At 41.1% G+C, this 14,841-nt stretch overlaps 1 protein-coding gene across 2 annotated transcripts; it reads right to left on the bottom strand.

The window, feature by feature from the left end:
- Positions 1–260: 260 nt before the first annotated feature.
- On the bottom strand, positions 261–14,596 carry KHDRBS1 (KH RNA binding domain containing, signal transduction associated 1). 2 transcript variants are annotated; one of them, XM_040337052.1, is made up of 9 exons: positions 14,376–14,596; positions 7,638–7,768; positions 7,125–7,241; positions 5,834–5,980; positions 5,004–5,152; positions 4,269–4,464; positions 4,109–4,176; positions 3,593–3,651; positions 261–874 (listed from the first exon to the last, which is right to left on the bottom strand). In XM_040337052.1, the coding sequence occupies exons 1-9, from the start codon at positions 14,467–14,469 to the stop codon at positions 780–782; spliced, it is 1,056 nt and encodes a 351-aa protein (XP_040192986.1). In that variant the 5' UTR covers positions 14,470–14,596; the 3' UTR covers positions 261–779. The 2 variants fall into 2 exon arrangements, with proteins under 2 accessions (XP_040192986.1, XP_040192985.1); XM_040337051.1 differs by having other exon boundaries at positions 5,004–5,155; positions 14,376–14,595.
- Between the last annotated feature and the right edge of the window lie 245 nt (positions 14,597–14,841).

Below are 14,841 nucleotides of genomic sequence, written 5' to 3'. Positions count from 1 at the left end.
GAAAAACAGGCCTGCACTGAACTCTATTATACAGCAGACCACCTGGTCACACACCACTGTAATGGATGCGCAAGATCAAACGTGTATCTACTTGGGCATATACATAATCCTCAATACTATGTATTAAAAACTGCTTAGGATGCAAAATGTGTGCAGTTTGCCAATTTATGAAAGGTAAGCGCCATGATCAACTAACTTTTTTATTCACATTTTATAATCCTATTTGAGCACAGGTGAATTAAGACAACATTAACAAAAGGATTTGTCCATAAGGTTTAATAACATAAAACAAAGCGGATTTTAATTACAAAGTCAAAGCCTGGGTTTTTAAACAGCATACAATATTACAGCTAATTGCGCTAACTCATAATAAAAAAAAAATGGAATATTGAAATGCAGCTTGCTTCAGGACAGAATCTACAGCTAACATCGAATGAACGTTTTGTTAGAAATCCTCAGTTTTGTAACAAAAGTCACTTAAAATACTATTTTACTTGCTCTTTTTTTGCATGAAAAGCATTTATGTTTTTAAGGGTTTTTGTTTATTTTTAAACAATGAACGTAAAAATGGTTCTAAATATTCACAGGTGGATCGTTTTTATTTTCCTCCCATTTTAAAGATCGGTCTTATAAAGGAGGATTTTGGGATGGGTTAAGGGATCAAAAGGGGAGAGTGAAAGGAGTCACGGAGTACAGAGAAATTACTTGTGCTGTGGGTTAAGGAACAGAAGTCCTGGGACACAACATATCAGTAATAATTGTTTGGAAGAGTAGCAGTCTTAGAAGCGTCTGTATGGGTGATCTCTGTAGCTACTGCCTTTAGCAGCAGGAGGAACCTTCAGGGATGGTCGGGATCCATTCCAGTTGTCTTGCCCTACAACAAAAAATTTGTTTAGACAAACCAAATCAAAACATAGGCCTACTCAGTCAAAATACATGAACAGCAGAAAAAACAAGACCCACACCACATTCTCTGGGAATGCTGAACTGTGTAGATGCTTAGTCTAAAGCCCCTTTCATCACACTGAGTATTTCAGGTGTTTTAGCTCTAAAAAAAAATGGCACATAAACACCTGAAATACTCCTGCCCCAGCATTCTCAATGTGAAAGCCTGAGGGCTTTCACACATAGGCGATGCGCTGGCAGGAGAAAAAATAAAATAAAACACCTGCAAGCAGCATCTTTGGAGCGGTGTGTAAACCTTCCCATTGAAAAACAATGGGACACCGCGGTAATACTGCCGGCAATGCCCCTCTGATTAAAATAGCGGCTTTATACCGCCACTGCACATACTGCCCCAGTGTGAAAGGGGCCTTAGAAAAAAATAAAAAATACACCCATTTAGATAGAAAGCTGGAGGAAACAATACACTGCAAGTATGGATCCCTGCTCTGGGTGTGAAAAGCAGGAAAAAAAATATGTTGCGTTACATGTTAACAGTAAAACATTCTTGAGATAAAAAAAAAAAAAAAAAAAGGAAGGAAAAAAACACTGTGCTAACAATAAGTGAACCAAGAAAATATACGTGAATGTATAGAGAGCTGCCAAGATACCAAAGTAAATAAGACAAAAAAAAAAAAGTACAGCGCTCAATTAACCCAAATAGTTAATCTACCATTAGGTAATGTTGATCTCTATGGATAGTGACAACCAAAAAATAATTAAGATTTAAATATGTGACATATATAAAAAAATCTGATACATAGTGACAGTCCATAAACTTGATTCTAATACAATTGAATGAATGGAAAAGTTCATGTGAAACTGATAAGTGGATAAGGGTGAAACAGAGATCCTCCACCGGAAAGAGCACCCACATTTTGAAATGTAGTCTTCTTACCAGATCAATTGACCGTGTCTCAATGGTCACATGAAGCTCAGGGATATTTAAAGTCTTCCCAATGTGACTGAGTGTGGAAAGTGTAGAGGACAATTCCAAATCGTATATACTTCAGAGAAACTTCAGTAGGACAGTAACCATTCAGGCTCCCATGAAATGAAACAGGGGGACCACATAGTGTAAAACCATTTGATACCGGATTTTAATAAAGATGGTAATGCACTTACAGTTATGTAGAGTTAAAAGCGCAATAACATATGAGGGGAAGCGTCTCCTCCACGCTTCCTTTTGTCTGCTTGTCTCCATCGTTGCGTGTCTCCGTATGGTGCGTGATGACGTCACTCAGCATGGCCACACCGTATCCAACGGTTTTACACTATGTGGTCGCCCTGTTCTTCCATTTCATGGGAGCCTGAATGATTACTGTCCTACTGAAGATTCTCTGAAGTATATACGATTTGGAATTGTCCTCTACACTTTCCAGATAGTCACATTGGGAAGACTTTAAATATCCCTGAGCTTCATGTGACCGTTGAGACATGGTCAATTGATCTGGTAAGAAGACTACATTACAATATTTGGGTGCCCTTTCCGGTGGAGGATCTCTGTTTCACCCTTATCCACTTATCAGTTTCACATGAACTTTTCCATTCATTCAATTGTATTAGAATCAAGTTTATGGACTGTCACTATGTATCAGATATTTTTCAACCGCATATTGGTTATTATTGCTCGCTGAGCACAAAGTTTGATGTTTATTTTATATATGTCACATTATTAATAGACAATCTTATTTGTTGGTTGTCACTATCCATAGAGATCAATATTACCTAATAGCAGATTGACTATTTGGGTTCATTGAGCGCCATACTCTTGTTTTTATAATGTAATGAATAGTTGTCAACTTTGCTAGACAGATTAACATTTAGATTTAAGTTGAACAGTTTCTACATTTACACTGGTTTTATGAAGTTCACCCATAATAGGTAGCTAACAAATAAACCTGAACTGGGTATTAAAAAAAAAAAAAAAAAGCCCTTTTAAAACATCTGCCTGACAGTCATGCTAATCTTAAATAGTCACCAACTAAAAACCATGGAGGAAAAAGTAGTTTCAATTGTTGTATGCAGTTATTTCACAATAAAACCAGACAGTGGCTGCCATATTTATTACAGAATAGGTTTCCGGGGAGGGGGGGGGGGGAGGTAGTTTTTTGATTGTGAAGCGCTGTGCAAACTGCTGGCGCTATATAAATTATGTATTCTGGTAATTGCATGTGGAAAATCCCATGTATTGATCAATAATCATCATACACTTTTTTTAATTAAAAACACCCCTCTACATTTACACAATGTGACCTTACAGGTTGAAACTGACCATATTACACTTTTCAGTACTGCAATCAATAAAGCACAACCAACTATTACGTGGCACTGCAAATTGGCAAATCAGCACAGATGTGTGTGTGTGTGTGTGTAATATATATAATACACAATTCCAATAACTTAAAGACATAATAAAAACGACAATAAACCCTGATGGGTTAAGAAGTCTGCACACACTGCTGCTAATGTTAAGTGGCATTCCAAAGTCAGGAAAGCAAAAAAATTTCCTAAAGAGTAACTATTTGCATAATCAAAAAACATTGCCGCTTATAAAAAAAAAAAAAAAAAAAAAAAAAAACGCTCAGGTACTGCATTATGGAACACGCTTCTAATTGAATTGGCTTTTATTTAAGTTGAACACACTTACCATAGCCGTCATATGATTCTAGGCTCTCACCATGCGCATAATCATAATACTCGGTTTCTCTGCAGCAGAAAAGTAAAGTTAGTTTACATTACACAACTACATCATGAATAGTTAAAAGTGGTATTTGACCCAAAATGTTTATAGTGTAGCTTACCAATCATTAGATGTAGTGGCTGTTATAGGGTGCCTACTCCCTGCATAAAAGGAACAGATTGGGGGGGGGGGGGGGCAGCCCTGTTTGTCTGCAGGAGTGTTAGATGCACTCAGCAGATTTAGATGGACTAACAAATTGGGCTAAAGGATTTACATTAAAATGATGGCAAGTGGCCACATCTGCAGGACAGCTTGTCCTGTTAAACAGACTTACTGGCCAGATGACCAAGTGAAAATAGGAAATAAATCCTTAAAAAAAATTCAGTCACCACATCTTAGGTTTGTTAAGCTGAAATAAACTTATTTTTTTAAGTTTCCTTTTGGGTTTAATACGGTCTTGGTGGAAAAAATTATTATACATACCCCTGGCTCTGGTTGTAATAACCCTCATAACCTTCATAGCTTGGTTCCCCATAGGTGTCTTCATAACCCTGAAAAAGAAAATGTTTTCATAAGACAACCAAAAAAAGAGAAAATATATATATCAATCACACACACACACACACACACACACTTTACTTACATAGTCATCATAGGGTTCTGGGGCTTGAGGTGGCAAAGAAATCCTCTGAAGAGATCCACCACGAGCTCTTCCAGAAGGTGCACCCCTGCTTGCAGGTGTGGGAGCCACACTTCGGGTTACACTTCCACCACGAGTTATAGCTCCACGCCCAGGAGCTCCCCTAGGAACAAGGGAGCGCAGAGGACCAGCTCTGCCTCTGCAAGAAAAAAAAAGGATATAGTTACAGTTCTGCAATACACTGGACAATTAACCACACCAACAGTCATTTCCAATAGTTGGGCTTAAAACTACAAAACGATCACTGAAAAGATGTTACTCAAACTGGTAAATTATATCCCCAGCTCCATATCTCTTCCTTGTGCCCAAGGCCGGCTATACATACAGTAACAGCCTGAATACTTTGTGCATATTCCAGGAGAAATCTACCGCTTAGTATATTACAATCAAATAAGGAAATTTAATGCTAGCAATCCCCAAATTTGAACTAACATTTCAAACAACAACATTTAAGATATAATTGCAGCATTAATTGCCAAGATGCCTAAAAGAAAATGCAATTTTTACCGACCATATCTAGATGTGCCTATATTGCATTTGAAAAATAAGTGAGAACTACCGGTAGTTATTCAACGTGTAAAGTTTTGGGATCAACTTTTCACATACAAGAAGCCAAGCTGAAAATTACCACTACACTTCAAAAAACATATTGACACTACTAGAAAATATGATTGCTACCTTGCTTGTGGAGCTACAGCAGAAGGGGGTGGACCACCTCTGCCACGGGAGGGTCCTCCTCTCCCACCACCACGACCTTGTTCTGGAGGAGCGCCATTCAAGTAGGACATTTCCATGAATTGGTCTTGGCAAATATCATCCATCGTATCCTGCTTAAAAAATAAAAGACACAGAAAAGAAATTTTATTAAAAAGCACCACATGCTTAAAGGCCCTTTCACACAGGATGGATCCGTGATGATGCAACCCGTGAACCTCCGCTTGCTCAGCGGGGATCGATCAAGCTGATCCCCCCGCTGAGCCGGCAGATGACAAAGCAGTCCCCACACACTGTGCAGGGACCACCCTGTCAGATCTCCGCTCCCCCTATGGGGGGGGGGGGGAATCAGATGAACACGGACCATCTGTCTGTTCACCTGTTCCGGAAGAAAAAAAATAAAATAAAGATTTCCTCTGTCTGCAGAACCAGAGCATAGCGGACCCGAATGAGATTGGGTGTCAGCGGATCCCACAGGGATACATGCATGTCCCCTTTTCATCCGTAAACAGATGGATGAAAAAGCGGACATACGGTCCACAGGTGTGAAAGGGGCCTAAGGCAATACTTCCGCGAAACATAGGTCAGGAATTAAAAGCATGCAAAGAGTGCTCTGCTGAACCCAGAGAGGCCAATGAGAACAGAAAAACATTCCCTATAAGAGGACTTCAGTTTCACAGTAGTGATTTATAGAACACATTTTATAAATCTGTCTATAGTCAGAACTAGACATACAACTGCTCCACATAACAATCTGGACCAATGAAAAAATAAAATAAAAAATAAATACATACTGGAACTAAAAACTTATGGACCTCCTCCATGGCATGTGACATCCGTGAATATGCCCCACAAGGTGGACCAAAGACTTCAATGAAAACATGCAGATCCATGTTCAAGTGGCTGTATTTTGGATCAAGTCCTTTCCGGAGTTCTTCCTCCTAAAGCATAACATTTAGAATATACAAGACATAAGTTAACAGTCCAGACAAAACGCCTTAAAATCTTACATACAGTGCCAATACTATTGTTAAGAGGTAGCACTCCGGCACATGCAAAAAAAATAAATTAGAGTTGGTGCCTAATCACCTCACTTAAAAGTACAGCGGCAAAGCAGCCTCTCTGTGCTGGGTCATGTATTGACACGTGGTCCAGCTCAGAGTTAGTGTGTTGATTGGTTAATGTACACGCAGATCAGCAAGTTATTTCTGGTACATTCCTTAGTAAAATCAGTACACCGTAAAACACACCAAGCATTGTTAGGCACACAGTTAAAAAAGTGGCTCTAAAAGGCAGTTTTTTTTTTACCCCAATGCATTCAACACATTAAGATAAAAAAAAAACCTGTTTGCAGCAGCTCTCTCCAGTCATCCCAATACTTACCCGAGCCCCATCTCAATCCAGCGAAGCCTCATTTTTTCAGGGATGCTCCCTCATTTGCCGACGCCATCAATATCAGTGAGCCAGTAGGGAGAGGGGGCGGGACAGGGCTGAGGCTCAGCTTAGGAGCCTGCTCAGGTGCCAGGAGATTATGGGGGGGGGGGGGGGGGTAATTCAGACTCCTATATTCCAAAAACACTACACAGAGCAGAAATGACATGTTTTCTAAAAAGGTATAGCCTTTATCAACAAAGAAAAAAAAAAAAATATACACATATCCTCCATTCATCAAAATCTTCCTACTCGCAAAAGCTAAACTTCAGCTTTAAAGAAAACCAGGGGGAAAAAAGACAGACAACCAGGCTGCCAACAGTCAAGTTTAATGATGCGCAAGTCACATCCATGCACCTGTTCTGTACAAATTCATTGAACCACAAAAAGCTTTTAATACGTTGTCAGACAGTTGTGGCTCTCCTACACACAGGCTGTACTGTCATTTGTCCATTTATCCCTTATGTGCATTCCTAGAAAGTTTTATATTTTGTGAATGGGTTATAAGAGAAGAAAAGTATTTACTGAAAAAAGCAGTGCATTAAAGGTTTCCACCTTCCTCCAAATATATGGTCTCTAAAAGACAGAGCATAACCATATTTATGAAATGTAACAACTTTTAAAGGTGAAGAATGGAATTTACATGTGTCTTACCTTTGCTTTGTCCCTCATGGATCCTTTGCCCAGCACTGAAATTTTAGCTCCAGTCTCCTCTTGCAGCCTCTTGATTGTGTTTCCTTGTGGTCCCAGGATCTTGCCAACAAAATTAAACTATGGAGAAAATACTAGAATTAATGCAATATTTTGTACTTTGCATTTTAAAAGTACCTTCAGATTTTTGCACTCTACATTTACAGGTGTATGGCACCAGCTTGCCCACCTCCAAAAGAAAATTAGATGGAACTTCTTGGCAAAAGGGGTAGGGGAAATCAATACAAAAGGCAATTACTATAAATAACTAAAAGGAATTAAGCCAAAACGATTATGCTGCCGTTGGGTGGAAAATAAGCTTTGCTTTAAAAGACATCTAGGGACTTAAATTGTTGGAACTTGAATTTCCACCAGTACCCCCACATTATACCAGACTGTTGCCTATAAAGATGATAAAGACAATATTCTGGATCACAAGAAAATGAGGCGATGGAAAACACAAAAAGCAACACTTACCTTAGGATACAATTTAACTGGAATCAAAACACGCTCCTTCAGCTTCATGTTCTTATGGGAGAACAAGTCTAGGTAAGGGTCTCCATCTTCCTTTCCTTTCGCATCACCTCCCTTCTTCAGCCTTTCAATTTCTGTATAAGAAATTTAAAGTGAACCATTGTTAAAATGCAGGTCTCGGCAACATAAACACAATTTTTTTTTTTACCATATAATATCTGGTCTTCCATGAATAACTACTTAGTTTGGTAGATGCCAACAAGCTTAAAGCATATTGTTTTTGGCTCCCAATGATCAGACCATCAAGTTTACCGTTTCAGACAGACTGTAGTACACTTTTGCTGGTAATAAACAGCTTGACTTCTGGATCATTCCTGTGCATGGGCAGAAATTCAAGCCAAGGGTAGTCCTGTCAAAATTATCTAGCTCAAAACTGAGAAAGGGGCCAGGCAGATAACAGTCAGACAAACAGTGACTGCAGCCAGACAATCTGCTGCATTCAGGTATTCTGACAGCCATATATGCAGAACAATGGACAAGCAAAAATGAAGCAGTGTAATTAGCAAATGTGTTTCCTCAATGTTCAGATAATTGCAAGCCACACACCAAAAATGTGTTTTAAGCACCAATATTTTGTAATTTTTGACAAACCAATATAAGCTTACTTGCCATCTTTCTCCTACATCTTCCTAAATTCCCTGAATGCTTTGCAGCTTCTCCTCTGCCATTTACTTTCAATCTCTATGGACCACATGTCCCATGGTACCTTACTGCTTGCAAGCAGCAAAATCTGTACCATTTCTGCCTGCTGAAACTCCTATGGACACCTCCAATTAGGAAGATAGGTTCTGAAATGTGTGACAGAAGTGCTTATATCACACAAATGCATGCCACTGATAGAGAAGTGTGTGGGAATCTTCATAAAGTTCAAGCTCATTGAGTATAATAGTAGGCTAGAAATATTTTTTTTTAAATAGAATGTTGAAATGAACAGGATTTTAAATACTATCCTGCATATTAAAAGATACATTTAAAATAATGCACATCTTTTTGCAGGGGAAAAAATAAAAAGTGCATCTTTTTTTTTTTTACTTTGAGCCTGTAAAGCATTGTACCTGCTACATGTTCTAAAAGGTGAACTTATCCTTTAAAGGGGTTGTAAAGGTACATTTTTTTTCCCCTAAATAGCTTCCTTTACCTTATCGCAATCCTCCAATTTTGCTTTTAAATGTCCTAATTTCTTCTGAGAAATCCTCACTTCCTGTTCTTCGTCTAACACCACACAGTAATGCAAGGCTTTCTCCCTGGTGTGGAGTGTCATGCTCGTCCCCTCCCCTGGACTACAGGAGAGTCAGGACGCCCACTAACACAGCTCCTTTATCTGCAAAGTAGAGAGCGTCCCGACTCTCCTTTAGTCCAAGGGAGGGGGAGTTACAGACAGAAGAACAGGAAGTGAAGATGTCTCAGAAGACCTAAGGATATTTAAAAGCAAAAATCGAAAGATGAGGTAAGTGAAAGAGGACTTCACCAAGGTAAAGGAAGTTATTTAGGGGTGGGGGAAATAAAAAAAAGTTGTACCTTTACAACCCCTTTACCCACTTAAGACCTGGACCTTTAGGCAGCTAAAGAACCCGGACAGTTTTTGCGATTCGGCACTGCGTCGCTTTAACTGACAATTGCGTGGTCGTGCGACGTGGCTCCCACAAAAAAAAAAAAAAAAAAAAAAAAAAAAAATCGCATGCAACGTTTATCGATTGGTTTGCGCAAAATTTATAGCGTTTACAAAATAGGGGATATTTTTATATATATTTTTTTACTACTATGGCGATCAGCGATTTTTTTCGTGACTGCAACATTATGGCGGACACTTGGACAATGTTGACACATTTTTGGGACCATTGTCATTTTCACAGCAAAAAAAAATGCATTAAAAATGCATTGTTTACTGTGAAAATGACAATTGCAGTTAGGGAGTTAACCACAAGGGGGCGCTGAAGGTGTTAAGTGTGACCTCATTTGTGTTTCTAACTGCAGGGGGGTGTGGCGTCTGAGTTTCCCTATAAAAGGGAACACACGATCGATGACAGCGCCACAGTGAAGAACGGGGAAGCACACAGCTCTCACCGTTCTTCAGCTCCGGTTACCGATTGCGGGACTTGAGCGGCGATCGGGTTCCACGGTCACGGAGCTTTGGACCGGGTCCCGGGCGAACCACGGCTGGGCACTTAAAGAGGACGTACCTGTACGTGCTTGTGCCCACCCATTCTGCCGGCATATATGTGCAGGAGGCAATCCTTAAAGCGGGAGTTCACCCATTTGTAAAAAAAAAAATTTTCTCCCCTTAGCTTCCTGCTCGTTCGGTCTAGGGGAATCGGCTATTTGTATTAAAATATGAGCAGTACTTACCCGTTTTCGAGCTGCATCTTCTTCCGTCGCTTCCGGGTATGGGTCTTCAGGAGCGGGCGTTCCTTCTTGATTGACAGCCTTCCGAGAGGCTTCCGACGGTCGCATCCATCGCGTCACTCGTAGCCGAAAGAAGCCGAACGTCGGTGCGGCTCTATACTGCGCACCGACGTTCGGCTTCTTTCGGAAAATCGTGACGCGATGAATGCGACCGTCGGAAGCCTTCGGAAGCCTTCCAATCAAGAAGGAACGCCCATTCCCGAAGCCCATACCCGAAAGCGACGGAGAGGATGCATGTCGTAAACGGGTAAGTACTGCACATATTTTGAAATAAATAGCCGATTCCCCTAGTAAAAACGAGCAGGAATCTAAGGGGGAAAAGTGCCCTCTAAGGGTGAACCCCCGCTTTAAGTGGTTAAAGCTTCTGACTTGTAGCTACATGTTAAACTACTGCAGGAAAGGAAAAGAGCACACAAATAAAACCACCACACAGTAGGAAATGTGGTGTCAAAACCCTTTAATCTATACCACCAATCACTATCACCTGCCAAATGAAAGCCCTCAGGACACCTGGAATCAACAGACTATATATTACAGTTGTAAGGATAAGCAAAGTAGTACCTCAATAGAAAAGGGTAGTGATAAACACTTGTAGTCTGCATTAAGGTGAAAAACATTGGAGGGTTTACAATCCCCTTTCAGTTACAGAACAGCATTTAGAATGCTAGTTAAACCCAATCCCCCCAGTCACTGCATTTGTCATCGAATAAATAAAAAAAAATTTAGATTGTGTTCTCTTGCATCAACTCTTCACCCCATTGGGAGAAAAAATAAAATAAAAAATGAACACAGACCAGAAAAAAACATGCTGTACAGAGCAGCAAAACTTAAAACCATTCATATCTAAAAGTAAAGCTATTTTCAGCAATTAGAAAAACAAATGTAATAAACATTTTTTGAAACTTGCATTTAGAAACTGCTCTGTAAAAATGTGGACACACACACAGTTAGATCAATAAAGAAGGTGTCAAACTAGGAAAAACAAACCATTCTAATACAAAGCCAGAACAGCTGCTATAAGAGGGAGATGGAGGACAGAACATCTTTTCACACAGAACAAAAGGAGTCTTCAAGGTACCTTAAAGGGGAGGTTGACCCTAAAAACGACTTTTTCTTATTACACTGGCCCCCCACATTACAAATTCGATTATGCCCATTAGGTTTTTTTTGATGCTGTACATACCTTCGTACAGCTAATTCACCCGTGGCATTTACCTTTACAACCCCTTTAAAAGGAACACTAAAGGCAAAAACGTTTTTTTTTTTTAAACAAACATGTTATACTTACCTCCACTGTGCAGCTCGTTTTGCAGTGTCCCCGAACCCTGTCTTCTGGGGTCCCTCGGCGGCTGTCTCTGGTCCACCCCGCAAGAGCTTTCCACCTTCATGCGAGCATGGTGGAAAGCTTTTGCGAGCGTGCTCCCGTGATACAGCAGCGGGCATAGCTGCCGACTATCACTCGGCCCGCCCCGCGTCATCGAATGTGATTGACAGCAGCACCAGCCAATGGCTGCGCTGCTATCAATCCGTCCAGCCTAGCCAATCAACGGCCAGGCTGGAAACCCGAAGAGGATCACTTGGACGCGCGCGCGGGACTTTCGAGGGGTGAGGCAAGTAAATCGGGGGTTCGGTACCATCGGATGTTATTTCACCTTAATGCATAAAGGTGTAAAAAAACATCTACCTTTACAACCCCTTTAAGGATGCAAATCGGGGTTTGGGGGGGGGGCAGGATTTTCAATCTGAAGAAGATAAACACGGACAGACTATCAGGAGGGAAAATAAAAATACAATATTGGAAACTAATTTACCAAAGAATAGTTGGGCGTGGCTACGTCTGCTGGAAATCTATTCCAATAACAGTCTAAGTCCTGGGGGGCAGGGGGGGTTTGGTTCTGGTTTAAAGCCATATTATATTGCAATACAGTATTACCTTGTATGGCATCCTTACCACCTTCTCTAATACTTTGAGAGTGATGAAAATGTGGATCACTCTTTAGACATCAAAGTAGGTGTAAACAAGCCCTGAAGCCTGGTACACATGAGAATATCAGATGATATTCTATCAGTCTTTTTGCACACCAGTCTTTTATCAAAGATAAGAAAAATTCTTGTACGTCAGAAGTGATGTAATGTGTATTATTTTTCCTAGTGTGCATGGTTTTGGTCTACCGATTTCAGGCGAATAAATGATAATTGTACATTCTGAAAAGTCTTTGCGTTTGTCCCTTTGGATAAATTTTGCATGAACGGTTGCCATTGGCTCTCGAAAGCCATGTACCAACAATCAGATTATCGTACGATCGCTTTGAAATCAGTATTTCTCATCCGACATTCTGATCGTGTGTACTAGGCATTAGACAACTCCCATAACAGTTTCTAAGTACTGATTGTGCAGGGTTACTACTACACCGTAGACCTAAAGTGGATTGCATAAATTGCGCACACAGATACATTGATCGAAAATCAGCGGGTTCAGCAGGAAGCGGCTGAATCTTGATCCACATACGGGCATCTGTGCCGCCGGCAAGGCTGATCAGTGTATTCTGATGGCAGGGAAGTCTCCCCACCATCATAACAAAAGCTCAGTGGGAGCAATTCCCAAATCCACACTGATGGGTGAGAATCAGGTCCCCCCCCCCCCATTCAGGCCTCATTCACACCATGTGCAGACATGAGTTTTTCTGTGCCTGTGTTTGCAAGGGCATAAAGAAAACAATTGTTCCTGATATGCCCTGTTCACACAACACTTTATCACGTTGAGATTTTTTCCACTGAGAAATCTAAAATGTGTATGCATTTTTAATTGTGGGTGGGGGGGAACTCATCTGTTAACATTGTAGTGTGAACATGCCACAGAGAACAAATTAGGGTTTTCCTTGTGCCAATACAGAGAATGTTACATATCTCTAACCAGTGTTATGGTGTGAACAGTACACAAAAATAATTGTGTGCAGTTGCAGATGTACATAATAAATATATCCATCTCTAAACATGGTGTTAAGTTAATTTCAAGGCAAAACAGATTTTTTTTTTCAGTTGAGAAAAATAAAAACCTGGAATGCATCCAGAAACACATCAAAAACACTGGAATGCACCAAAAATATAGTAAAAACATGCATGGATTAGTGCACCCGGAATGGCGTTTTTTGTGGTGTGAACCAGCCCTCAAGTTTACTGTTCCACTTCAGATCAATAAAACTATTTTAGGACCAGTTCACACAGCATGCAGTCCAGTGCATTGAAAGTAGGTTATATGGTAACCAATGGCATAGTTGACACCAGTGCAGGGTTTTTCAACTGCATTAAAATAAAGGGGTGATATGTTGTATATTTCCTGCACTGGAACACAGTAAAATGCACTGGATCCCAGTACAAAAAAAGGGGGGGGGGTCAAAAGAACTGGAAAACGCATGTGCAGAAACACATCCAAGAGAGATATGGAAGAGTTTGTGGTGCAGACCTGTCCTCAAGGTTACTGTTCTACTGCATAACAAATCAAGAAAATGTTAGGGCCAGAGCACACCGCATGCAGTCCAGCACGAAAAAATATAAAAACCACCACATTAGTAGGTTAAATGGTTTCGAATTGCATAGTTCACACCACTGCGATCAGCTCCAGTTTAAAAAAAAAAATCCTGCACTGGAAATTAATAAAAAGCACCAAGATGCACCAAAAATGCAAAGGATCAAGGGTGAAAGCAACAAGCGTATAAAAAGCGCACAGGAACACATAAAGGCGCATGCAGGAATACATAAGGAACGGACCTGGAGTAGGTTTTTGTGGTTCTTAATTGGTAGCAAATCTGCCTGGCAAGCAACACGCCGATAATGATATCTAAAGTGAGCATACACTATCCAATCGTTTAGATCTACTATAAAGGATATAGCGAGGACTGGATTGTATGGCGTGTATCGTGCAGCGCAGTGAAGTCTCAGGCCCATAGAGTAGTGTGGCGGTGCTGTAGGCCATGCGACGTGCCATGAGGCGGGTGATATTGAGCGGCTTTCTTTGTTAGCTTCCCCCATTGAATAGGACATGGCGGCGATATAGGGCAGAGCAGACCCCAGAAACACAATGGATTCCCTCCGCATGGATTCCCACCTCACACAATGCACGCCATAGAAGGCGCCATTTTTTTTTTTTTTTCACCGAGGATCCCCGAACCGCACCCAATAATAATCCCGCTCTGCTCACCACCATACACGACGACTACGACCCCCCCGAATATATTACCGCCCCATACCGACACCCTCACCCCACCCTGAGAGACTTACCGCTAGAGAGCAGGCTCATGGCGTGTGTAAAGGACGGGTCCAGGCTGTCCTTCTCCGCCATCAGCTCGGGTAAATACTTGGTCTCGGACTCCATGTTGATAGCAATTTTTTTTTCTTCCGCTCTGTCCTCTAACGTACGTCCTAGAGCTCTCACCGACTCGTTCTCAGGGCCCAACGAATGCGCCTCCCTAGATAAAAAGAAACGGCTAAGACCCGCCCAGCGGAAGTGACGTCAAGGCCCGCCCAGAGGCGAGTTGGCGAGAGTATTGTGCTCAGACAAAGACTTTGGGTTTTTCCTGTCTCGCTTTGAGGAGCCATTTTGTGAGCGCCCTCTATGTGTGAAGCGTGCATGTTATCGTTTCAGTCCTGAGAAACCCGCCAAAGACATCTCTGTGAACAAAGTGTCTCTAGTGACTGAATGAGAAGAAGTGCGCACACTTCCGACTCCATTCACAATGGAGACTGG

This window comes from Rana temporaria, chromosome 2 (assembly GCF_905171775.1).
Source record: "Rana temporaria chromosome 2, aRanTem1.1, whole genome shotgun sequence".
NCBI lineage: Eukaryota > Metazoa > Chordata > Amphibia > Anura > Ranidae > Rana > Rana temporaria.
This window is presented reverse-complemented; position numbering and strand designations above follow the sequence as displayed.

Bases quoted from the DNA above. Each gene is read 5' to 3' on its own strand.
- KHDRBS1 (XM_040337051.1), bottom strand. From the start codon at position 14,469: ATGGAGTCCGAGACCAAGTATTTACCCGAGCTGATGGCGGAGAAGGAC. The intron at 7,242-7,637 runs GTAAGTGTTGCT...TTTTCTCCATAG, and splicing joins CAGTTAAATTGTATCCTAAG to TTTAATTTTGTTGGCAAGAT. The intron at 5,981-7,124 runs GTAAGACACATG...GTTATGCTTTAG, and splicing joins CCATGAGGGACAAAGCAAAG to GAGGAAGAACTCCGGAAAGG.